Raw genomic sequence first — 26,330 nt, forward strand, 5'->3', positions numbered from 1 at the left:
ACTTTCCCAAAGGAAAGAGAGTTTCATTTGTTGGAGTTCGTTCTCTTCCTTGAATTTGTTGGAGTTTGTTTTTTCTTTTCTTTTTTAAAGTAGCCTTAATTTGTGCAGTAATTGCTTTAGTTTCCGGCTTTATTTTGTTATTGTTGACAGACCTCGGCCTTATGAGGTTTCATGACTCAGAGCTAGGTAACCCGGCTTTTAGTGAAATAAATGAAAAGGACAGGTCTAGAGCTTCGGCTCCTGGAGCTAATCTGACGGTAAACCGGGTCTACACAGTCAAAGTAAACTGGATGTTTGGTATAATTATCTAGATAATAGGAGAAAAATGATCTCTTGAAGCTTTAGCTATAGCTGTTTATTTCACGGAAAGCCGCTTTTCCACGTCCCGATTTGTCAGAATGTTTTCTCAGTTCCATCTAGCTAGTAGACACTTGCCCAACGGACCCCACAAAATAAGAGAATGTGATTACTTGAACAAGAATTTTTGTGGGCAGACTTGTTTCCCATGGAGATTTCAAAGATTTGCCCAAATCTTCCGGGGAGAAAAATGCTTACGGTGTCAGGCGCTTGGGGCAAAAAACTTGTCAATTAAAAATCAATGTTAACTGATAAAATTAAATTTTGTTCAAAACTGAGCAAATCGCCTCGATCCTCCATGGGCTCGGTCCTCCATGGGCTCAGACCTCAGCCTGGATCTCGAAATCCAGCGCCCGCCAATTGAGAGTCGCGGCTGTTTGTAAACCTTCGGGCCAGGTGGAGGAGGGACCAGCGTTTAGGAAGATGGTTGGAGGAACAGCGGCTTGGAAGAAAGGGCAGAGCAGGTCCTAAGACTGATGGTCTCTGCTCCGCGGGAGAAGGCCTCTGCGTCGGCGCCCTCGGCTTCCGACCCGCGCCTTACGCTGGGAGCCGCCTTTCCCGCCTCTGGCTTCGCCCGCGCCGGCTTGGGGGTCCACGGGCCAGGATGTCTCGCAAGAGATCCAGCTCCGGCTCTGAGCATCCCCAACCAGGCGAGGACAGATAAATCCTCCGCAAAATCCTTTCAGAAATTGCCGCCGCTCCCTAAGCCATCAGTCCCGGAGAGCACGTTGTCGAGTTGGAAAACGTTTGGATTTTTCTCTTAAGAACCGTGTCTGGACGCGGAGATGGAGCCAAGGGTGGCCGCATTTTTGAACTCGGCAATCAGCTGGGCACTGAAGGACTTTGAACCCTGATACTTTTGGCTTTGGGGCCGGTCAGCGTCGAGGCAGCGCGTGCGCGCCCCGGCAGCCGAGTGCCCTGCGGGCTCAGCCGGGTCCCGGGTCTGCGAGCCGAGCCGGCCCAGGCCCTCCCGCGCCGCGTTTTCTAGAGAACCCGGTCTCTGCGATGCTCTTTTCAGCCCGTTTTAATACAAGAAACGAAACCCCACACGAACGAAAAGGAACATGTCTGCGCTCTGTGCTCTGCGCTCTCCGGCAGCGCGGTCCCGGCGCGCAGGGAAGCGGCTTCTCCGCTAAGCAAGGCGATGGAAGAGGAAAAGCCAGAGCGGGACGATCGGGACCAGCCGGCGGGAACCCTGAAGCGAGGAAGAGGGGACAGCTTTCGAGGCGTGAAGGGGAGGTGCCGGTGGAGGCCGAGTGTTGGCTGCACTTCGATGCTATTTCCCGGACAGCAGGAACTTTCCAACCCAGAGAGCAGCGTCGGGAGGGGCTGTGGGAGACCCAGCCCTCTGAGACTGTAGATGGTAATGGTCCGGTGCTTCAAAGAGAGCCTTTGTTCCGGCAGGAGGAGGAGGAATAAGGTTATCTCCGCTGCCTCTCCCTCTCTTAGCCTCGGGCCCCTCCGCCTGGCCATCAGGCCCCAGGCGGGCAGCGGCCTCTGCAGAAGGGACTGCAGCTCGAGCCCCGGGCCCTCTGGATTCCTAGCTCCCACTTTCAGCCTCCTCGTGCTTGGGAGTCTCCATTGCTAGTTCCAAGGCATTGCCTTGAAGTGGCCCACAAAGAGAGGCTGTAGGAAAACGAGGTGGAGTGGGGTTCAGTTCCTCGCTAAAAAGAAACCTAAGCCAGCCCTGTTCTACTTTCTCATCTGTCCCTGTCTGAAACTGACAGCCCACTCTCACCACCCAGAATTATTGGATGAAAACAGGCCACATCGCACTTCAGCTCCAAGCTTGTTTTGCCCTTATAGTTCAGTTAAGGGAAACTGAAACTGCGTTAGGGATGATCAAGGCTCCCTCCCCATAGGTCAGAGTGGTCCTTGCACATAGGCACCTAAGGCACCACCCTTGTCCTTACAGAAATATGGGGCTATTGATCAGCTTCTCATGCTGGTTAGGTTTGTACTAAACATTCTTTTCCTTAAAGAGAAAAGCCCTGCTTCTTTTGAAATCAAGTCTGTCGTCACTTACCAGCATCTTGAATAATTTTTCTGCTGCCTGCTTTTTCATAGTTGGGTCAGAAGGACCCTTGATGTTTCTGCACATGCATGTAGACGCATGGTATCTTCCTCAATAGGACATGACAATAAACTGGGGCCATTCTCTCAATGAGGCAGACACCAAACAACCTAGCTTTCCTCTAAAATACTCAGACTGCAGGCGAAGGGACATGCATATGTCAGAATGACAGGAAAGCTTGTTGCTTCCATCATCTACGTTGGGTTTGTAAAGACAAATACAGAGAACTCCACCACACAAGTGACTGACACAAACCACTGAATTATAAAACAGCCATCGAATCACACTGAGATAGACTGCAGTTCTGCTTCCTCAGCCCCACACTGCCTTTCACGTTTCTGCATCCCATTGACTCACATTTATGGGTCTCTCCACTGCCACCCCACTTCTGACCAGCCTGGGCCAGTCTAGCTGCTAGAACCAAACCTTCCAAGTGCTAGCATGAGCTAGGCTTTCTCTTTCTCTCCAGATCATTTGTCCAGAGGAAACCACTGTTGGGACTTTGCCTGGACTCAGAAAATATTGCTTTTTGAAGCAATTTATTTGAACATCAACAAGAAGTGTCTGCTTCCCATCTACCTCTTCCACCTTTCTCTGGCCTATCACACTTGCTCCTACTCCAGACTTTCATCCTTCTTATTCTTACCTGGATCGGCTGCCCCGCTTTTCTCCCTCTTACCACTCTCTGCCAGACCACCTCCCTGACCATCTGTTCCCCTCTACTACTACAAGTTAACTTCTCTTCCTGCTGTCAGGCCTGAGAGTTCTGGGCCTGCCCCCATCTTGAAGGGTCCAATGGGCAGAATGTCCCCTCTCCATCTTTCTATGATGTGAGCCCACTCTCTTTTGTAGCAGCACGGATCTAGCCACTTAAAATGGATAAGGTGACTGGAAGTTAGTGACTTGTTGGGGTCAGGGGACTTTGTCCCCCTAACCCCAAGAACTAGCCTCTTCTTCCTAGACAATCCTGTTCTATAGAAATCTCCAGCAATAAAGTTCACCTCTGTCAGTGTCTGAAGCCCAGGGACTTGAAGAAAGTAATGTCAGGCAGTTTCCACCAGCAGAGGGACATGAACCTGGAGAGTTTTAGCAACAGCATCTCAATTATGTGCCCTGCTTCTCTTACAGAGATATTTTCAGATATGGGAGATCTCAACTAAATGATCCAAACAATTGTCTTAAGAACAAACAACAGGTCAAATTGAGTCAAACCAGTGGCCATTTCTGAAGAAATTAATTGGATCAGTCAATCTCAACAGCTAACTCTGTCAAAACATTCCATCTAGGGTTCTGCATTGTTGGTGGGTCAGGGGGCCTGTTGTATGCCACTGCATGACATACACGGGTGATGTCAGTGCCTATTTCTAGCTCTGTTAGCATGTGCAACCAAGCCAGAGATTGTGTGAGAGCCTGGGCAGAGTGGAGGGTGGGTATTGCATTGAGACTGGGACTGTGGATAGAAGTTTTTTTGGCTTTTGTAGTACCTGACCCCACCACACCAGCCCTCATCCAGCCTAATGTCAGCCCCTCCTCCTGCATGTAGGAGCTGAGTCCCCCTACGGTGGACAGCATCTGCCAAGGGACATTCACACTCTGAAAATTTTGTATGGTAGATGGGAGAAAAAGACAGTAGGGAGGCTGGAGTATATATTTACACACGCCCATGCAGAAACCAACATATCTATATCTATATATATTAGAGAGAGAGATGATATCTAGACATTTATAAACATGTTTCTTTAGCAGGGGACTATTCAGGAATGAAGCAAGGTCTTTCCCCACCAGAAAGCAGTGGGAGTCTCCTGTGGGGAGAGGGTTTTACCAGAGGGGAAGAGGGAGAGTGGTAGGGAAGAAAAGAAGAACCTGACCTTAGACTTCCAGGTACTACCTGGCTAGTTGACCTAGCTGCTGGCCTATTTTTACCATTTACAAAGTAGAACCTGGGCCTTTTGGTAGGAATTTTCAAAGAGCTGGTGGCCTGAGCATTTAGCTACAAAGCTGGTTTAAGCAGGTGTGAAAGGAGAGTTCTTTGGGTATCCCTTAGTTCCTGAATCTGTGTGTGGTGTGGGAATGCCTAATAGTTTCACTGTTCCCCTTATCATCTGACTGACACCCAGCTCTTTCTCTACTCTTGGTGTGTTAACTTTGAGGAAGATATGATGGGACAAGCGAAGGAAGAGAGATAAGGGACTTTTCCCACGCCTTGGCCTCTTGGGTTGCTCCAGGCACTGTGATTTGGGCTGGTGGGCGCCCCACCGGGCTCGGGCCCACCTCCTGGCCAACAAGCAGCGCTGCATATCATCTTCCTGACACCCAGCTCTTTCTCTACTCTTGGTGTGTTAACTTTGAGGAAGATATGATGGGACAAGCGAAGGAAGAGAGATAAGGGACTTTTCCCACGCCTTGGCCTCTTGGGTTGCTCCAGGCACTGTGATTTGGGCTGGTGGGCGCCCCACCGGGCTCGGGCCCACCTCCTGGCCAACAAGCAGCGCTGCAATTCCACGCGTGCCCGACGGGGAGTGTGGGGAGTGTGGGTATTAGAGGGGAGAGCAGACTTAAGAAAGGGGTGGCAAAAAGGAAAGGGGAGAAAGAGTAGGGAGATCAAGGATTGGGGAGGTTAGCAGAGCTCTCAAGGGCATGTGCGAGTGGGAGGGAGGGCCCCGGGCTTAGGCTCACGGCGCCCCTTTTCTCTGTCTACCTGCCTGTGTTGCCGTCGGCGGCGCGGCCGCAGCCAGCGACGTGCCCCAGGACGGGCTGCTTCTGCACGGCCCCTTCGCGCGCAAGCCCAAGCGGATCCGCACGGCCTTCTCGCCCTCGCAGCTGCTGCGACTGGAGCGCGCCTTCGAGAAGAACCACTACGTGGTGGGCGCCGAGCGGAAGCAGCTGGCCGGCAGCCTCAGCCTCTCGGAGACGCAGGTAATAATCACCCCTCTGGCCGCGGCCGGCGCTCGACCCTGAGCCCCGATGGAGGTGGGGACGGACGGGTGCAGGAGCGGCACGAGTCCTCCCCCAGCCTTCCTAGAGCCAGCTGCCTCCCAGTTCCGAAGCCACTCCGGCGGAGCTCTCACAAAGCCTGTCTTTAGAGCACCGAACTCCGACGGTGTTTAGCCTCGCAAAGGCCGCAGGACTTAAATCAAGCCCTAAGGACCCATCAAGAAGTGAGATCGAACCTTATCCGGAGTCCGCTCCCCAAACCCATAGGAAGTGCCAGGTTATCTGTCACTCGCGGGCCGCACCAGTGGACCCAGGAGCCGACTCAGTCCTGTGATTACCACCCCCCTTCTTCCGCCACTCTTCCAGGGCGCTCATGGTTTCGTGAGATGCCCAGACCTTCACCGCTCTGGCTTCGTTGCAGTTCACGGGCAGAGCTGGCGGAGGCCTCGACTGCCCACCAGTGGGTGCGGTGTGGTGAGAAAGCCTACGTGTCCTCAAGCTAGAAATATCAGAAACAGAGAGGGTTTGCCAGGGAGCAGCCAGCCCTGCTTGGTGTCGGAAGGTGACCCTGATCTCCATGCGGGCCGCGGGGGGGAGGGGGGGGGCGGCCGAGGGGTGGGGCAGGGCTCTGGAAACCGTGGGAATGGCTCCGGACATGCGCCCGCATCGGAGGGGCCTGAGAATGGTGGGGAAGTAGATTCTGGGTCCTCGGTGACCGTTTCAATGATCCGAAGGGTTGTTGACTTAGAGAGAATAAACTCCAGTAGTGTTGGAGGGTTTTAAACTGGGTGAAATTATGATTACCACGTAGTACTTTTGTAATAGATAATTAAGAAAAATAATTTTAAAGAACTAGATGGGAGCTATAGGGACGATTTGGGTTTATTGTCCCTAAAGACTTTGCCATAAATATATGCTGACTGGAAGCACCGCTTAAGCTCTTGGTCTGACCGAGTAGGACGTACTGGAGGGGCCGCTGCTGCCCTGCAAGCAGATTTCAGTGCCTGGCTGGGCCTCGGAAGACGTTACTCCCTTCGATCCCTGACAACTCCCAGATCTGCTAACGAGAGAGAGGTCTGCGCGCTGGCCTAGCAGTTCCCGCCCGCCGGCATTTCATCATCTGCACCCCTTTCCTATTCGCCTCGCCCCCTACCCTCCACCACCCTTCCCCGGGCCAGCCTAGGGGCGAGAGGGGCAGCTTGGGGCCTCCTGGGTAGCAATGAGGATAGGAGGGGGGCTTAGTGGGGGAGAACAAGCCCTCACTGCGTCCCCAGCTCCCTGCAGCCGGCCACCCTCACCTGTCCTCGCGTCGTATTTTGGTATCTACTGTCGTCCTCCCTGTCTGATGCCCCATTTAATTAATACATTGCTTTAGTCTCGGCTCCAGGACCCGTGTTTTTTCAGATTTTCTAGCTGGGCTGTTCTAACTGCAGAGATAAAGCTTATAAAACAACGGAATTAATTTTTAAAACCGTTTAAAGAAAGATGTAAAAAATAAAAATAAAAAACCCACGTTAATTAAATAACACTCCCTTTCCCTCCTGGCAAACAGCATTTTAAAATTGTTATCTAAAACAAGGTATAAATTTAAGACTGGTATTTACAGTTAACTTCATTTAAAAAGTAATAGTTATTAAAACTTAATTGCAGAAGTATAAGACAACAAAACGGTTTATAATCCCAGCACTCACAGATTAACACTTGTTGAAATAATGTCATTGTTTTTAAACTTAATTTTTTAGCTCCGTGAGAGCATTTTCAATTAACTTTAAAACTGAATCTAGCTGCCTGTCAATATTTCCTCTTAATAATGCCAGTTAGTAATCGTAATGTTTGTTTCTTTCATTTTTATTATGTTTCAAACATATTTTTAAAAACTAGATAGAATAATATAAAGTATCCAGCTTCACTTCAAAATTCATGTCTAATCTTGTTCCGTCTATATAGGTGAGCTGATTTTAGCATATGGAACGAAAAAAAAAATAATAGAACTATTGGAGGTTTGACCCTGAGAAACCTTTGTAGAGGCCTGTCTCTCCAGGTAAGGACTCTGAGATGAAGAGACAGGGAAGAGCTTGCCAGGCAGGCAGATGCGATTTCAAAATCCTCCTCTTTGCTAACTGGCTGTGTGACCTTGGGCAAGTTACTCAACCTCTCTAAGCTCTGGTTTCCTCATTCAGAAAATAGGTTAAGAATTAAAGGCACCTAATGTGAACTCGAGTAATATTAATTCTCATCCCTAGTCCTTCCTTTCCCTTTATTTAAAGTTATGTATCAAGTTGGTGTCGTAATAAGATCCAAACCTGGATTTCTGACTCCTTAGTCCAGTGTTCTTTCTGCTATGTCCAGTCTCCTATATTATCAGAGCTGTCTTTCTGTCCCTCTCATAACTTATCATTTGGACCCAACTTATAGCATTAACTAATTACCTATCCATCTTTACTTACCAGGCAAGCTAATCTGCCATTTCAGCTATCAGCTACTTGTCAATTATCAGTCAGTCCCATCAGCCCCCTGCCATCTATTTCTACTGTCAATATCTATATTTATTTCTCAAAGCTCTCTAATCTGTGCCTCACAGATAGCTGTTTTATATCTAGCCATGTATTTCTGTCTGCTCTCATTAAACTGCCTCCCCAAAGCTGTTCAATTTATATTTCCTATTTTCTATTAATTATAATCTTCTTCCTAACATAACTTCTATTTACTCAACTATTGGTTATCTCTTTATCATCTGTCTTGTTTATCTTCTATATATCCAGCATCCACCTCAAACTTCCATCTTTATAGATCCATTAGCAACTGACAGATAGTATATTCCTATGTCTGCTAATGGTTATCTATGGTTATCTATCATCTCATCAGCTCTGGCTTTGTCTTCTTTCTGGGCCTCAGTATCTGTATCTGTAAGATTTAATGAAATGAAATCCAGGGTTCTTTTCAGCCCCAAGTTTCTGGCTTATCAATATTCTACTTCTCTGTGTTTCTGTGTAAGTCTTCCGCCAAATCCTCAGAGTTCATGGTATATCTCCCACATATCATAATATGCACAGGACTTTGCTATTGTCTAGTTGTCTGCCACATCCAAATGTTAGTCTGTAGACAGGCTATATCTACCGTGCAAACAAATCTTAAAATACAAATTCCTGGGCCTCACTTAGGAGATTCTCTTAGGAATTCCAGGATGGGACCCAGAAAAGTTTTTACAACAGCTTTCTGGGTGATTTCAATAAACAATAGGCCTGAGCATCTCAGCTCTGGGAGGCAGAGGGCAAGCCTTCCTATTTCTTGCTATATCCCAGCGCCCAGTTCAGTGACCAGCAAGCAATAGGTGCTCCATAAACATGTAAATAAATGGGCAAACTTCTCTTGGTTGCACACAATGTTAACTTTATCAATCATTTCCCTTGCTCTCTGCTGTGACTGCTCCTTCCCTGTCCCTTTGTTTTTTATCTTTCCCTTGCACTTTCATCTAGGTTGTTGATCTAGATGATCTAGTTTTATCTATGGATAAAGCTCCTGAGAAGGTTAAGCAAATCAGTGTGTGGGTCTTAATCCAGAGCTCAGGGGTCTCTGTATGCCTGCAGCTTTAGCATGGAGTGTTGAGAGGTGGGCACCCTGAGCTTCTTTGTTGAGGCAGAGACGTATGTGTGGTTGGGAGTAGGGTATTTGTGCTGGGAAGGCTGAAGGTCCATCCAGGAGGTGGAGGGAGGGGCCCCAGGCCCTTCTCCCTTCTGGCTCTGATCAGTTGCTCTTTACTGCTGTGGTGCAGCCCTAGAGTCTGACCCAGATTATGCCCATCTAAGTTCAGTTGTGGCGGCTGGTGGGGTCAGATCAGAACCATGAGTGCAAGTTGAGTGAGCATGTGTGTGTGTGATGGCTATGTGTAACATTGTGTGCCCACAATGTAGGGCATATATGGGCTTAGCGTGACCGATGCCCAAAGGTCAGGTGATATTATATGCACACATTAGATGCTGGCCAGTAAGCCATCGGATAGCAAGGAGTGCAACTTGTGAGCTTCTGTGTAAGGGGGGCACATTAATTTTAAGGGGAGTGACAGAAAGCATTTGGTTGTTCTAGGCTGATCGATTGGGTACTGTTTCCAGCTGCCTCTCCTTTTCTGAACACTTCAGCAGGTGCTTCTTGACCTTTTCTGGCTTTGAGTGTAGCTGAGCTGTGAGGGGAAAGGGTGTGGAAGTGTGCTCCTTGCTTGGCCTTGGAGATTCCTCATTTAGTGGTGAGACCTGAATGCAAAGTGTGTACTCTTATGGGACATGCACAGACTGAGCAATGTGAGTCCCCCTGAAGTCATAGGTGTGTGTTGAGGGAGGTCAGGAGAACTGCAGGAGGCCTCAGGTCCTGGAGTCTTGGAGGATGCACAGGACTCTAGGTTGGTGGGAAGGAAAGAAAGGGTTTGAGGTGGGAAGATTAAGAAAGAGCAGGAGTTGTCAGTCTGGCCACTATCTTGGAGCCAGAGAGCATGGAGAGAGGTCTTAGGAAGCAGGTGTGTGGTCACCTGCACATGGGTTTTTTCCCCTAGGGGCATGGTATGGAGACTTCTTGGGGTCCCTTCCTGCTCTGGAATACTCTGCCTTTAGGGATGGATGAGAGAGAGATATCCAGGTGACCTGAATTTTAGAGAAGGTCAAGAGACCTTCGTTACTAGCTCACTGTGTGTTCGGAGATGGACTCATCCCTTCTCTAAGTTTTAGGTCTTCTCCAAGAACGTCAGCACCTTTGAAGTTCTAGGAGTCCAGCGGGAGGCAGGAGGGGGCAGGGAAGATAAGGAAGACTAGAGTAGTTCTCTGAGGACATGGTTCCGAGGAGCCAGGTGAATCTTGTGAGATTCACCTGAGAGTGAGGGCAAGCATCCTGGATGGTCTGAGAGAGAAGATAACAGGGCTTAGAAAGAGTTAGGGCTATGGTTGATGGGGGGGTCACAGCTGACCTCAGTTTGATGGGGTGAGGAGCTTAGCATGGCATTGAGCTCGACTTTAGAGTGGGAGCAGCTTACATGATCAAATGATAAGAAATGGATCTCCAGGCTGAGAGAGTGGCTTGATTGATGTCTCCAAGCCTCTATGTGGTCTGAGGACTTTCTCTGTGTCTGAGAATAACAGACCAAGAGGACACAGGCTTAAATTAAAGCAGAAGAGATAACAGGACATAAGGAGGAACTTCTTGTGTCAGAGTTACAAGACTCAAGTACCCCTTGACAGGGGTATCTGAAATCCTTGAGGTGAGGACAGATATTCACCTAAAAGTATTCAGGGGGCGGGAACCACAGACCCTTTCATTTGGGATGGGCTAGGTTTGAGGAGTGGTAGAAAAGAAGGGGTCCAGACTTGGTTTATTTCAACAGCAGATTGTTCAAAAATAAAGTCTGAAATAGGGGCTGGAGCTGTAGTTTGCTTATTTGTTAGTTCATTTGTCCATTCACTCATGAATTAATACATAAACACCTTCATTCATTAATGCATACCTTGATCAATCTGCTAATGCATTGATGCATTCATTCATTCATTCATCCACAGCAGTTTCACCTACTTCATCCTGCCTGACTCAAGCTGACCCTTGTTTCCCCCAATAATAAGTCTCCCTCCCCCAGCTCCCCTCTACCAGTGGTTAATCCAATCCAGAACATAGAGAATTAAGAATTGACCATCTTATATAAGTGTCCACTGAACTAAGCCAAAGAAGGAGCCCATCTCTTCAGCGATTAGCACTTCCCAAACCCCTTTTTTGGTTAGTCCTCAATCACTCTGCCGTTGATTTTCTCCTGTTTTTCAGGTCTGGCCCAGATCATAGGGCTGGATCACCTCATCTCTGCCCAGCTGGCTGAACAGCCCTGGAATGTGTCCGCTGGGACTCCAAAGCAGGCTAACTCACCGCTTTGGTTCTCCAGGTTCCCACAGTCTGGTGAGGAGACAGTTTCGAGCAAATAAATTTGTGCACTGCCGGGGTCACTGTTACTGAGATAGAGAAAGTATTAAGGAAGTACAGATGGGGCAGGTCCAGTCTTAGAACATCTGAGCAGGGTTTCGAAGGCTAAGTAAGAGTATCTCAGTGGGGTAACTCAGGCAAAAGCGGAGAATCTTGGAAGGGCCTGGCTTATCTGAAAAACTGAGAAACGTTCACTGAGGTAGGGACTTGGGAGACCATAAGGAACCTATCCAAATCCTGAGGGGTCACAGATGAGTGAGGGGTTCCTTTAGCCAACATCCCAACTGTGCCTTTGGGGCTTAGAGAGAGGTGTGTAGGTGTTGCGGGGTTGTGGGGGAGACAGGTTCAGAAGCAGCACAGCCTCCTCAGGCTGGCTCCCATGGAGCTGGTAGCCACACTATGTGCCCTAGTTCCTTCTAAGTCCTCTGTCCTCTAGGGAAGGGGCTCTGGGGTGACCTCAGAGTTGTCTAGCTGGGTTAAAAAGGTCACATGTGTCACTCTTATGTCACTCTTACTACACTCAAAGCCCAATTTTTTTTTCTTTTCCAAGTAAAAAATAACTGAATTGTTATCAGTAATGCATTAAAGAAAATTCAGAAAAGTGGAAAGAAGAAAGAAAAGTCACCCATACTTTGGGTACATTTCCTTCTATTTTTTTTCCCCCCGTGTATAGATTTTGTTTTTTCATGGTTGTTATCGCGCTGTGCCCAAACTGTGCATTCTGCCGTTTTTACTAGTCATAAGCATCCCCTTGTTACTATGCTGTCTTTGTAAACAGCATCTGGACACTCGGCCCAAGGCTGTTCTCCAGAAGATAGCCAGGCTGCCTGAGGAGAGGGTTTACAGACCTATTTCTAGATAGCTGCCTCCTTGATCCCGGTTGTTTTCATGGAGAAAATATTAAAAATCACCTTTCATTTGAGTATGCCAGGAAGCTGCCCCTGTGCCTGAAGTTCCACCATTAAAGCTTCCATCCTTTGGGCCAATGATGCCGGGCAAGGGTAGAAGACTGGGTCCATCCCACTACAGGCGAGTCTCCCTCCTGGAAGGAGCCTTGGGAATGTGTGTAAGGGAGAAGGTACAGAAAAGGGCTCTCTGTCCCTGGTGCTGTCCAGAGCTATCCCGTATCACCCCATCACCAGGCGGCCATGCCTAGCCCTTGGCCAACCCCTTGAGCTCTCAGGAGTGCTACCCCAGCCCAGCATCCAGACCTGACTCACACACATGCCTTGCACAGCAGGCAGGGTAAGCTCACCCGCCTACTGAATGGCACAGTCACAGCAGGCTTCAGGGCGGGAGGGGGGAAGGGGCCAGGCTGACTGCCAGATGGTTATGCTGAGAACCACCCAGGGCCCAGCCAGCCCTGTACCCAAAGAAAGGTGGGCATGGAATCCAGAAGCCCTGCATCTAGAACACCTGCCATCTTCTCCATCTACTTGATGTGAGCCACGCAGGTGAAGAATTTGAACCCCGGCCTAGAAATGAGAGAAGAAGGCCTTCTCCTCATTCCATCCCCCCTGAGGCTAGGACCCTCACCTCTTCCTGTCCTTGGCTGGCCGCTATGCATAGCACTAGCACTGGCTATCCCCACCCCGATCCTAGTGCTCTAAAATCAAGGGGCAGGGCAGATGGTGCTGTGGAAACCTTTGAGGGGGGGTGGTTAACCCCGGGTTAGGTGGTCTACATGGAAAGGACAGAGAGGAGTGTCTGGGAGTTGTGAGGGTGGGCAGGAAACTGCTCCCTTGGGCCTGGATGCCAGGCCTGCTTTGGGCTACCACTGCATGTCTTTATGGTAAAGGCCTGTGCCTTTCACCATTCTCAGGGGTAAGACCAGGTAGTCTTTCTCAGGACTGCCTTTGGCCCTGCCCAGGGTTTAAAGATCTCCCCTCAGCAGTCGCTGCTGCCGCCACAGCAAGGTGCTCACCATCATTCCACACACACGACTCACCACTCACCACCCACATGGGTACCTTGGATCGCTCCAGTTGCAGTTGGCACTAGCTGCTTTTAAATGTGCTGTCTTTTCCAGGAAACCATCCATGCCTTGTAACCCTACCCAGTCTGCATCACCTCCCCCAGAGACCCTCTGGAGCAAAAGCCCAGGAGGTGCCCTGGAGCTGCAAGGGCCCCAGAAAACATTTTTCCTGTAGACCAGGGACTTAAGCCCAGAGAGGAGAAGGAACTTAGCAGAGGATCGGCACACAGGCCTCTCCCACTGACTCAAAATAATCTGGTCTGGCCTGGCTCTGCAAGACCAAGTAAAAAACTGCATGATCAGGAGAGACGACCAATGGAGCATGTGATGGCTTTTCATATGTTCTCTCGTTTACTGTTCCCGTCAACCCTGAGGAGAAGCGATCATTATCTCCTCTCTAGAAACCCGCAGAGATCCAGGTCTGCCAGGCTGCAGAGCCTGCGCCTCCCTGCTCTGTTGTGCTGTGGCTATAGGATGCTCAGGATGCTCCGCTGCTCCTTGACCCTTCCCTCTCCTCTGTTGAGAGGGACAAGAAAACTGCCCCTCTCTGGTCCACTGTGTCCTCTCCCAGACCAGCAGGCCTCCAGACCCATCAGGTGACAACTGGCCAGAGGAGAGGACCCTGGCCTCGGTTTCCCCATTTGGCTCCCAGCTCAGCACGAGTGCTGAGGCCCTAGTAGCTGCTCTGGGGGCCTCCTGGGTGTTTCTCATCTGTGCCCTTCCTTCCCTGGCTCAGGTAAAGGTGTGGTTCCAGAACCGAAGGACAAAGTACAAGCGGCAGAAGCTGGAGGAAGAAGGGCCCGAATCGGAGCAGAAGAAGAAGGGCTCCCACCACATCAACCGGTGGCGCATCGCCACCAAGCAGGCCACCGGGGAGGACATCGATGTCACCTCCAATGACTAGGGTGGGCGGCCACGAACCCATGAGGGCAGAGTGCTGCTTGCTGCTGGCCAGGCCCCTGGGTGGGCCCAGCTGGACTCTGGCCATTCCCCAGTCGGGCTGTGGGGAGACCTCAAGCTCCAGTCCCATAGGGCTTGGAGCCTGGGGCTACCGCCGACAGAGGGACAAGAAATGGGCTGGCTGAGGCCTGGGACTGCTTGATCTTTTCCACGGAGAGCCTGCCTGCCTGCCTGCCTGCCTGGGCAGGCCATCGGCCACTGCCATCTCCCAGCCACTCTCCATTTCTCTTATTTTCTTTTTGTTTTGATGCATTTCTGCTTTAATTTATTTTCCAGGTGCCCGTTGTAGTTCTTCGTGATCCCCTGTGTCTCCCTTCCCTATGGGAACAATAAAAGTCTCTCTCTTAATGACATGAGCATCCAGCTCCAACTCCAGAGCCCATGAGCCTGGAGTGGTGGATCCTGGCTCTGGGGGCCAGTGGGGTCTGGCAGAGTAAGCTTGTTCAGAGCCTGGGAGCCTGGGATGGGGCCTTTGAGACTCAATTTACTAACTCCCTTCCTTTGTTGGTGGTTGACCTGGTCTCTAGCTCTAACTCCACAACAAGAGAAACTGAGACTAGACATAGGGAAGGACCGCCTTGTATATGAGGGAGGCTATGCTCAGGTCTTTCCAAACTTTGAGCGATGAGAGTCAGGCCCAGGTGGGTCAGGGGAGAGAGCGAGTGTGCGTACTTCCCCATGCTTAGAGACTCTGCTGGTGTCTCCAGTTGAGGAGAAACCAGAGGAAATGGGGAGCATTGAGGGCTGAGTGGAGGGGGCGCCCTTCACAGAAACTAACAGTACCAGCCCCAAGTCCTGGCCCTAGCAGGATGCTCATTTGTCCCTGGAGACTCCCCTTCCGTGCAGATTAAAGCTTCAGAGACAGGGCTGGAGGCTGGGCCTGCCACCAGTGCCCAAAGAAAGAGCTTCAAGGCAGGGCACACCAAGCTCTTTAGTTCACCCGCCCTTTAATTTGTCCACTTGTCTTTCCTGCTTGTCACACACCAAGGTTTTTTCATCCTACAAAAAACAAACCTGTATTCCTAACAACCTTTCCTTATGACATCCAGACCTGTCTCTACTTCACCTCCCAAGTGCTCCCCAATCCTCTGCTGATAGCGATGACGGACACCAATCACAGTTAGCACCACCCCCTTGTGGCCAAACTCATCTGCCTCCCATCAGCCTTCACCTGCTCCCCAATCTTCTGGCCATTGCTCCCTGACTCCCCCAACTCTCCCTGCTTTCATTCCTGTATCTCTGACACCTTCTCTTGCTTTTCCCAGTCCCTCCCCAGGCTTGTCCTCGCCTCTTCGCTTCTGGCCACCCCAGGGTCAGTCCTTCTCCTCATTGTGCCTTCAGCCTGGGGCTTTGAATCCACAGCCAGGACTTTTTGGCTTCCAGATTTAAGCCTCCAGCAGATCTCCAACTGAGCTGCAGACCCACCAAGCCAGCCGCCAGGTGTCTGCTGCACTCCATGCCCCTCAGCACCTCAAACCCAACACGTTCACAGATAACACACCTCCCCGCCTGTTCTCCTGCAGGATTGCCCACCTTGGCAAATGGCCAAGGTTTCTTCTCCCTTGGGAAACAAGGAAGTAGGGAAGGGAGAGGAAGAGTGGTGGGCATAATCAGGTTTATGTGGATGTCAAAGATGAGGCCCATTTCAAAGGAGGACCTTGATGCTATGGCTAGGGTTCTCTTCCTCAAGCCCATATAGGACCATGTCCCCCACTTCTTAAGCCCCACACTCTGCCCGCACTTCTCCACCCTTGACCTCGCCTACCTTGCTCCTGCTGCCCTCTGCTTCGGTCTCACCCATGTCATCCTTGTCCTCCAGGGAGTCAGGGGTTCTGCCTGCACTGTGCCTTTCCGTGTGCTGTTCTTGGTACCTGGAATGTCCTGGGGAACTAGATCGATGTTGAAGTTATTGGAAAGATGTCAAAGGCCCAGCCTTGTTGCCTGGGACACATGCAGGGGTCCAAACATAGAAGGTACTTTTGCTGGGTCTATCAACATCTCACTTTGGGACTAGTCAGTGCTAGAAACCAAAGGGCTTTGTCCCACTCTGACGCCCCTTCCCCCATTGACGAGAAAAACACATCCCTAACGTCCTTGACAAGGCCCAGTTAAACCTCGGGTGGACTCTCTCACTGTCAGGCAGCTGGGGTGACCTCTGGGGAACATGTGTGCGCAGGTTGGGTTGGGGGTGAGAAGAGGAGGCATCCTTTTGGCACTAATGGGGGGCAGAGGAGTGGGTGAGCCCGTTCTTGAGATTCTTTCTCACTCGGTGGGGGAGGGGTACAGGGAGATCACAGCAAAACACCCCCTGTCATCCAGATAAAGAGCTGGAAAGGACCCAAGGAAACCTGCCAATCTTCCTAGGCCAGGCCTGCAGGGGGCGGGGCGGGAGTCTCACCATACTCCCATCCATCCCCCATGTTGTGCCTCTCCCTGCAGACGGTAAATATTGGTGTTGTGACTTCATTAATAAAGGCTTCTGTGAGCCTGAAAAACATGGAATCAGGATGAACTATTTTCTGAGCTGCGGGCTTGCCAGGTTTGCTAATTTGGGAGTTTTTGGGCCCTCTCCAGGGAACAAACCAAAGTCTCTCTCGAAGAGACACAGATGCAGCCGGGAAGGGGAGAAGAAGCCCAGGAATGATGCTCCCTTCCCTCCTGTGACTCTTCCTCCCCCTGGAAATTAGAGCCTGCGGGGGTGGGGACCAGTCTGGTGGGCAGTAGCGTCTGGGCCAGGCCTTCCCTGAGACAGCCTGGTGGGTTTTATCCCCTCAGCCAGGATGGCCTCCTGGGCCCTGCAGAGTTCGATGGGCTGAGGTGTGATGAGCACCTGTGAGAACCCCAAGTTGCATGCGGCTGAAGAGGAGGGAACACAGGGGAGCTGTTCCTCATTCTCGTGGCCTAAGCCCGGTGCCTCACATTCGGGGACTGATTACACAACCTCTTGACCATAGAATTTGCCGGGATTCGTCCTTCTGGCCTCTGCAGCCGCATGGCTCGTGTCCTTAGCATCTCAGCGTTCAGTTTACACCAACTCCTCGTCACGGGTGCTATGATTGCTTCCCACAGGCGTGTGGAACCCTGGCCTTGTGAACGGGGTTCTGGCCAGGAGGGAGCCAGGCCGGGCCCGCAGGCCTCTCCCAAGCCCCTGCTCCAGGGCAGCCATGCAAAGGGGAGGGGCAGGGAGGCCAGCAGGCTGAGCGGAGCAGGCCCAGCCAGCTTTCCTGTCAGACAGGCGCTGCCAATGCGGAGCCAGACATCGGAACAGGTTTAACCAATTACCCGGGCGCCCCATCTGCTGTCTGGGGTGTGCGTGTGAGGGTGAGTGCGTGTGAGGGTGTCTGGGAGGGCTGTGGGTGTGTGTGCGCTAGTGTGACTGTGTGGGTGTGTGTGGGCGTGCGGCTGTGCACGTGGGCAGTGTGTGGCTGCGTGTCCCAGTCCCACCCCCTCATTTGTCAGAGACTGTGGCTATCAGCTTATGGGCTTTCTGTCTCCCCAAGACCTGGGGGGCCATGTAGACAACCCGCCGAGCACCCCAGCCTCTCCTCCCCTACTCTCCTCATCACCGCCCAGTCTCAGGGCTTGTCAGAGCCCAGAATTGCAGCTTCTTTCTGAATCACATTCATATGTCCTTTCCTATCGGACCCCAGCTTTTTCCCACTCACTTGCTCAGTGTTCCCCTACATCTGTGCTTTGACCTCACGGGCCCCTCTCTGCTCTCCCACAGCCCCTTGTCCCACTGTTCCTTAGTTGCACCTGCCTGGCAAAGTCGCAACCTCGCTTGAACCTGTTTCCCTGTTTGTCCTTATAGCTAAGGCTGTGAGGACATCGGGCAAGCTTGCTAATGGCACCCTGGAAGTCTGAGGTTCCAGCCTCAGCTGAGGCCTCGTCCCGGTTAAGCCCATCCCCGTACTCCACAGGGAATGTCTCAAATGGTCACCCTTCTCCCCATACCTCTTCTCTCCCTTACCCTTAGCAGCGGACGTCCATCTTCAGGGAGGAAAAAGCAGCACTGGAAGGAAACACCTTCATATCAGTCACGGGCCTGGCAAGAAGAGACGGTCCCTTGAAATGGGGCACTTTGAGAGTTGAATAAAGGAACGATTAACGGATTTGGGCAAGTCAACGAGAAATATTGCAGTACCCCACGGCTAGCAACAATGGGGAAGAGCCCACATGGCCCTTAGGCCCGTAGGGGCAATGGGTAGGAGCAGTTACCAGAGCCTGAGAGGACAGCTGGATGGAGAGGGCCTCAAATGGAGCTGTGACCTTCAGTAGTGAGGCCCACAGACTGCAGGAGAGGCTAGGGGGACTAAATCCCTTAGTCTCACTCTGCTCCGATCCTCCAGTTTCTGCTGGTGACTCCCAGTGGTGGGAGCCAGACGTCAAGTCCATTTGAGTGAGCCTCCTGGGATGGACTGCTGGTGGAGAATGGTGCAAAGTGGATCTGGAGGGGCCGGGGAAACTGGCCTCTCACCCCTCAACTTCCCACGCTGCCTGCATCCAATCCGTCCTCTCCACCTGACTCCTGTGACCACCCCAGACTCTTCTCTCCTCAAGGAAGATTTTCCTTGAACGGGGTGGTTCTTCCTTTTTCCTGCCCTTACATTTTCTTCTACTCTCATCCATTAGAGTTTTGACAGGCCCAAGAGTCTCCCTCTTAAAGCCCTCCTTTATAAAGCCCCATGTCTCTCTGCCCAACTCACAATCAAATTTCTTTAAAGAATTATCTACACTGGCAGTCAGTGGGAGTCCTGCTAACTTCTCAATCCACAAAGATCTGGCTTTTGCCCTGAGCACACTTTACTGAGACCATCCTCTGCAGGTCCTTCCAAGGCACACGCCCTGGTCTTCATCTTCCTTCAACTCTCAGCACCTACCAAGTATGTGGGCAACCCCTCCTACTTGAAGCATGCCGTTGTCCTCTGGAACACCATGCTGTCATCTTCCTCCTACCTCTTGCATTAGTTCTATAATGTTGCCGTGACAAGTACCACAGACTGGGTGGCTTAAACAACAGAAATTTTCTCACGGTTCTGGAGGCTGGAAGTCCGAGATCAACGTGCCAGCAGGGTCGTTTTTTTCTGAGGCCTCTCTTCTTGGCTTGCAGATGGTTGTCTTCATGTTCACATGGTTTCTCCCTCTCTACGTGTCTGTCCAAATTTCCTCTTCTTTATAAGGACAACAGTCATATCGGATTAGAACTCACTCATTAGAACAACCTCATTTTAACTTAATTACGCCTTTAAAGACCCTACCTCCAAATACAGTCATTTTCTGAGGTATGAGGGATTGGGACTGCAACATATGAATTTGGGAGGTGAAACAATTCAGCCCATGACACTCTTCTTGTGGCTGAACTTCTTAGCAGCCTCCTCTCTGCCCAGGCTTTGGAGATGGGGCCCCCTTGAGGTGTCATCCCAGGTCCTCCTCTTCTCGCCCCACACACTCCCCTGGGTGGTTGCCGCTGTTCTTTTAGCTCCACGTGCTCTCAACAAACGGACCACATGCCACTCTACATATTCAATCTCAGCCCGCCTCCTGAGTTCCAGACATCTCAACTTGGTTATCTCACAGGAACCTCTATTAACTTGTAAAACAGAACACATCATCTTCTCTGAAAACTTGTTCTTCCTTCTCTGTTTCTTAGCGCTGAGAAATGGCACCACCATCTATGTCCTCAGCTGCCCAAGCCAGGAACTTAGGGCTATCTTTGACTCCTCTCTGCCACCCTCCCTACAAGGAATCACCAAGAGCTGAGTAATCCTGATCTCTTCTCTGCTCTCCATCCCCATCCCCCTATCTGGTCCAGGTCTCATCTTCCCTCACCTCGACAACCACAGTGGCCTCTTCCCTGGTCTCCCAGCAGTCTTGCCTTGGTCCACGCTACACTCTACTCTGTTGCCAGATGAATCCACTTCCCCGCTGAAAGCCTCTGGTGGCTCCCAGCTGTCCTTGACCCTGCAGCAGCTGGCCCACTTTTGCCTCCAGTGTCTTGCCCACTGTTCTCTAACAACACTGAGCTTACGGCAGCTCACCCTTGGAGGGAGCGAGAGCTCTGCCACACTGTCCCTCCCTCTGCCCTGCTTACCTGTGAAGAGAAGGAGAACCAGCTCAGGTGGCTGGGGACTGATGAGAGGCCCTTTTCCTCACTTCCTTGCTGGATTTCCATGAGGTCTTCAAGGGGGAGCATCTGCTGCCTCTTCCTGTTTGCCCATTTGTCTATCTTCGCTTTCCCCTTTTTGTTCTCGCCTTCTTTCTCTCCACCCCTCCATAAGGCCCGGGGAACCAGGGTAAGACAGGGCCCCAGATTCTTGCTCTGGCTGAGGAGGTGTCCTTGTGGGGAAGGAGTCAGGCTCTGACATTAGACAAGGCTGCCAACAGCTACCTCACTTTTGAGTGGGGCATGGAGAAGGAACACTTCTCAGCTACTTCCCTGAGAGACACCTGGTACTAACGGAAGGATGGGCATATGAGGGTTAGGCCTTGCAGGAAGTGGCTGAGACATTCCTGTTTTGGGGACCAATCAGTGGCAAGAGGATGGGTGCGATGGCAGGGAGCAGCAGCAGCTCTGGAGACTGAGGGAAGCTCCATTCTGAAAATGATGCTGGAATCACCAGAGCCTTGGGAAAGTCACTCATCGCTGCCCTCATCCTCTCGCATTCTGACTCCCCTGACCGTGGCCTGAGTGGGAGGAGGGAGGCCTTAGGGGCCAGCAGCTGGGGAGAAGACCAGAGGAAGCCACATTCCTGGAGTGTTAATGATCTCCGGCTGGGTAGGAGCTGAGCCCCCAGACCAGTTAAAAACAACAAACAGCTCCCAGGAGGGATTTGTGTCTGTCCTGAGAGTCAAGGATTTCTGCCAACCTGGATGGGGGCTATGACCAGTGGGGCTCTTAGCAAAAATTCCCCAGAGACAGAAGCCCCTCCCCCCACTTAGAAGTATCGCTTTGGGAACAGTTCCCTCCCCTATCCCTATCCTTCCTCCCACCCCACCCCCTAGGGAGGCCCAATACCCCTGACTCTGGGAAGGGTGAGATAAGTGTCTGGGTGAGTTCCTCACCTGGTCTCTCCAATCTCTTTACACCAGTCCAGCGAGTGATGATGTTCTTGACATTTTATAGTGAAGGACACCAAGGCTCTGCTAAAAAAATACCCCACAAACATCTGACCGAATAAATGGGTGAATAAAGGCTAGAGGTCAGAGTCATGTTGGGGTCAAGCCGAGGCCGGAACCTGAGATGGCCTGGCCTCAGCTGCAGACCCCACCTCTACTACAAAGTCTTCCTGCCCTGGGAAGCCATCGGCTTCTCCCTGCAGGAGTGGAAGATGCTTGGAGGTCCCGGAGAAGATGCCTGGCCTCACTCCCTCAGGATTCCGAAGGCTGCCTGGAAGTGGGGGAGCCAGAGCCATCGGGAGGCAGCCAAGGCCTGGCCCCCAGGGGCTTTGGAAGAGTTAGATGGGGCAGAGCTCCCAGGGCTGGCACTGGGCATGGAGGGGACATTGGGTATCTTTCTACTCGCCTCAAACCTTTCCTCCCTGTGAAGCCTCTCTGGGCCCCCGGGCAGTCCAGGATGGCCTGCCCCTGGATATACAGTGTGAAAATCTACAAAAATTCCATATCTACTCCAGTTCCTTGCAGTGGGCATTCAACAACTGTTTTGTAAAGGGGGTTCCTTCTGCAGAACTTCAATTCACCCCCTTTGCCCAGCTTCCTGTCCTTACATGATCTTCCATCCTTTCCTGCCTGTTTCCTTCTGGGCCTCCCAGGGGGCCTGACCCCTCCTGAGCCTGTGTCTACACCTTCTTCAGAAGCCTGCCCACAAAATCCTCAGGCAGCCCTTGAATTGGTCCCACCATGTTTCTGTGCCCCTACTTCTCCCACCCACAATACACAAAGCGAAGCCCTGATGCTTTAAAGCCATCATTTATTACCCACAGTTCATTAGTATTACACAAATCACAGGGATTAAGAAATTTTCTGAGAAGGTTAAAAAGACACTGCAAAGTAACTTGTATGGCTGAGGCATGTGTGCTGGTCCCTTACTCACACTGGCCCAGGGCTGGGAAACCACCTTGCTTCTGTTCACTGGCCTTTCTCCTCACAGGACCCCACCTTCTGCCAAGCTAGAGGCCCAGGACAGGAAATAACCCACCACCAGGAAATGTAAAGGGGTCTGTCGGCCATCTTGACATCTTGGGCTTTCGGTCCCTGCACACTCAGATTGCTTCCTGGAAATGGGAGAAGGCATCCCCAAGCCTTCTGGATAGTTTGAAGTGACTGGAGGAGGGTCGGGCAGATACACCAGTATTGAAGAACAAGTTGCAGGTATGCTCTGGATTCTGGCACCGCTGGACTAGCCCTACCCTGACTGTGGGTCATGGCTCGGCCTGCTCCCCTGTCATGAAACAATCTTCCCATGAGGCCTGCCTTCCTCTGGCCTCAGCAGAGTAGGGGATGGATGTTGGCTGAAAGTTTCCCTTCACAGTGTTCTCCGTAACCAGACCAGGGCTCGGCAGCATGGCTTGCTAAATCTCTGTCACCATCACCCAAGCTATAAGGATCACTTGCCACCACCACCCCACCAGGAGGAGCCCCTTTAGCTGACCTGAAATTGTATTTGGGAGCATGACTGGAAATCATCCAGGAGACAAAGTAAGTAGGTTATGAAATGCAGGGGCCATAGGGCTGGGACTGGGGTGGAGCTGGTTCAGGTAGCCAGCACAGAGGGTTGAGTTGGAGAGACCTCATCTCTGCCAGGCCTCTGGACGTGGTGGGAGTGAAGTTGGGGTGGGCAGTTCTAATCCCAAGGTAAAGTGCACAAGAAAAAGACTCGTTGAGAGGTGGGGCAGGGTGAGCTTGAAGTGGGCTTTGCAAAAGAGGACTCAGACATGTCCGGCCCTCAATCACTGACACATTATGGTGGGAGTAGCTAAAAAAATACCTGCCCTGCCCCTCCAATACCATGACACTCCTTCCTTCTGCTGTTTTGTCTTCCATGCTTGTCTCTGCCTTCTCCCCTTCCTGATGGGGAAGAGCGAGGGGCCCTCAGTGCAACATCCTGCGGAGCTAGCTGGGCGGCTCCCAGGGCCTGGCAAGGTAAGGGCAGCAGGGGATTCTGGGCGGGGGGTGCATGGTATCGATGCCTGTGGAAGACCCACCTCACCACAACTCCCCCCACCCTAAGGATAGCGAGAGCAGCCGGTGGCCATGCCCTCACCGCTCTGCACCAGCCTCTTCCTGCACATGCACGTGTTCACCTCCAGTCAGGTCTCTCGCAGGTGGAGTCACCAAGGGAAGCGAGGCCCTGGAGCTGCATGTCAAGGGCTCATTCCAGTTGGGGTCAGGGGAGGGGTGTGTTCAGTCTCGTGTTTCCTCTCTTTCGGGCCTTTCAGATGAGGGGGTACCCTGCTCACCCCCACCTCAGGCCCTGCTTTCCTCTGCAGAGCTCTCCCCTCTCCTGGCCTGCAAATGGAAGAGGGACAGCAGCCAGCAGCAAAGGGCCTCAAGGCCAGTGCAGGGTGAGAGGCGGCATGTGGGTGTGCCTCTTCTCCCCCCGCCCCTCCACTCAGGCCCAGGCATCACGCTACCTCCTCTTTCAGAGCTGTAAAGTGTTTGGCAAAGGTCAAGTGCTCGCAGGATGTGGGGTCACATACAGCAGGGAAAAGTCCAGGTTCTGAGTCCAAATGCTAGCCATTCCCAAAGAGGCCCACCCCTTTCCCAGTTCAGTGTCCACGCCGGGATGTGCCTGAGATGACCAGCATCTGCGTAGTACAGGCAAAGACGAGGAAGAGTGGGTGGGAACCTCTCAATCCAGTCTTCTGGTTCCGAGCAGAGAGTGAAAGCTCAGAGAAGAGCATGGATTTGTCCAAGCTCGCACAGCCCATTAGTGCCAGAGCCGGGGCCTGCCATTCCTGGGTTGAAGCTTCCTCTCAGACAGGTGCCTAGAGATTTGGCCTCCATACTCTCAGCCACAAGACCTTCTGCTCAGGAAGCAGGATGGAACAGGCAGGTTCGGTGGCTGGAGAGGCTCCCCCGATGACAGTCAGCCCAGCTCCAGCCCTACCCTTGGCCCCAGTGCCAAGCTTCCAGCCTGGTGCCCGAAAGAAGGATGTTCCGTAGTGCAGAAATGCACCAGAGTGCATATCCATGCTTAACACTCTTCCTTCTCGAGGCTTTCTGCCTTGAGCTGGGTCTTCTCAGGGGCCTCAAGGGGATCGGGGATCAATGGAGGGTAACGACAGACCCAGTGTGTTACTGGGCTTCAGAAGAACTGGTTCTGCAGGTATGTCATGGATAAAGGCCAGCCACACCGAGAGGCAGCTGCCCATGGAAACTTCCAGAGGCCTCCAGTGTTCCTTCATTCCCTGGGCCACCTCCTGAGGACCTTAATCATAGCTGGTTCATCCTGTGAGGTGTAGACTGCCTCCCCTCCCTTCCCCACCCCTGTCCAGCCCAGGAAGACACCAGTCCTGGCCACAGTAATATCTTAAATCTACCAGCACGGCCACTAAAACAACTAGCTCCCAGGCCTACTCTTACTCCCGCCACCTGTCCACCTGCTAGCAGCAATGAATCTGGGCAGCTGCAACCAAGGCTTGATTCTGATAAAAAAACAACAACAACAAAACAAAACAAAGTATAAAAGGATCCTAACTCTACCAGTGGGCACTCTACAGTATTTTTCAGCTTCACACATAATTGTGCTGAGTAGAGTTTTGACAACCCCACGTAAGGCCCAGAAATGCATTTGATTATTTTTTATAGGAAATGTGTCAGAATTCCTCTCCCTTATGTTAACAAGTGAATAGATTAGTCTCCCTACCACTGTGGATGGAGACCGCCTCCCCAGGTGGCCCAGGACTAGTGGGGTCAGCTTGCCCCTCCCTGCAGGTGAAGCCCATAAGATTCCTTCCCCGCCCCTAATCTCCGGCTTGGACAACGCTGCATCCCCAGGCCAGCTGGCCACCACTCACAGCCCCTTGTTGTACACCACTGTCCGGCTGCTTGTGGCCCGGGCAATCTCAGGCTCTAACTGGGATGTTTCGATCTGAAGAGAGAGTAAGAACAGAAGGAGGGAAGGAGAGGGGAGATGGAAGGGAAGGGGCGAGTGGGGAGGCTGGGAGCAGCAGTTAGGACTACCCTGGGGCCCGCAGTTCTCCCCTTCTGCCCCAGCACCCCAGCTAGGGCCCACGCGTGCCACCTAATGACACATCTTCCTTCTTTTCTGCCTTCCTGCCAAGGGGCTCACAGGATCCCTTCCCACCCAGGACTTGCCGCTCCCTCTGACAGCGTGTCCGTGCGGTGAACATCCTATGCTCTGGCCTCCGAGTTCCGTGTTTCCCTCACCTCTGATGACCTTGTCCAGTGCACTGTATAATCCTTCTCCCAGGGCTACGCCCAGACTCCCTTGGACCCCACAGTCCCCTATCCTTCCAGCACCCCACTTCTTTCTCTGTTTTTATACCACCGAGACTTCAGGTCCCAGACTCCTTACGCCTCCGTCTTCACATCCTCCCTCTCCAACCTGGACATGTGGGGCCATTGCTTCAGCTACTCCCTAGCCCAAGGTCCTTCCAACCCTAACTGGCAGAAACCCTGCCTTGGAGGAAACCAATCATATATCCACATTGTCTCCACTTGAACCTGACCACCTAATGGAGACCATTCAATATGCACTGTCTCTGACTTCGGCTGGACCCTTATGGTAGCCCGCAAACCCCTACCCTCTGGCTACATTGCTGGTCACTTCCCTCTCCTGGTCTCTACAGAGGGCGCTCCACCTCCAGCTCCCCATCATCCTGAGCAGATGAACCTTCTTTCTACTTTAGCGAAAAAAATGGAAGGATCAGAAGGACTCCCTCAGCATCCCATCATCCAACCCGCAACCTACCTACATCCATACTCTGCTCCACATCTGCCCTCCCGCTACCCTGTAGCAACTGTCTTTCCCCTCAGAAACAGACGTCCCCGGGCTCCACTGCCCCCCTGCCCACTCCAGGAACCCACTCTTGGATTGTCCTCCTTCTTTCTCATCATTTCAATGTCCATCAGCATTTCAACACAGACAAGAACTTTCCGTCT

General features: G+C 51.9%; 2 protein-coding genes across 7 annotated transcripts in view; one reads left to right on the forward strand and one right to left on the reverse strand.

Moving 5' to 3' along the window:
• Positions 1-14,597, forward strand: part of EMX1 (empty spiracles homeobox 1) — a 16,189-nt gene extending 1,592 nt beyond the window's left edge. Inside the window, exons 2-3 of one of the 2 annotated variants that reach the window (XM_006905168.1) lie at positions 5,163-5,347; positions 14,023-14,597. In XM_006905168.1, coding sequence (XP_006905230.1) covers positions 5,163-5,347; positions 14,023-14,190 — 353 coding nt within the window. In that variant the 3' untranslated portion in view covers positions 14,191-14,597. The remainder of the gene's footprint in view (positions 1-5,162; positions 5,348-14,022) is intronic. The other variant, XM_025049207.1, reaches the window with a different exon arrangement.
• Positions 14,598-22,156: 7,559 nt separating this feature from the next.
• SFXN5 (sideroflexin 5) overlaps positions 22,157-26,330 on the reverse strand; it is a 107,000-nt gene continuing 102,826 nt past the window's right edge. For all 5 annotated transcript variants that reach the window (XM_025049214.1, XM_006905169.3, XM_025049229.1 and 2 more), the window contains one exon: positions 22,157-25,296. In XM_025049214.1, the coding sequence (XP_024904982.1) occupies positions 25,219-25,296 (78 nt within the window). In that variant the 3' untranslated portion in view covers positions 22,157-25,218. The remainder of the gene's footprint in view (positions 25,297-26,330) is intronic.

This window comes from Pteropus alecto, unplaced genomic scaffold (genome assembly GCF_000325575.1).
Source record: "Pteropus alecto unplaced genomic scaffold, ASM32557v1 scaffold100, whole genome shotgun sequence".
In the NCBI taxonomy this organism is placed as follows: Eukaryota; Metazoa; Chordata; class Mammalia; order Chiroptera; family Pteropodidae; genus Pteropus; species Pteropus alecto.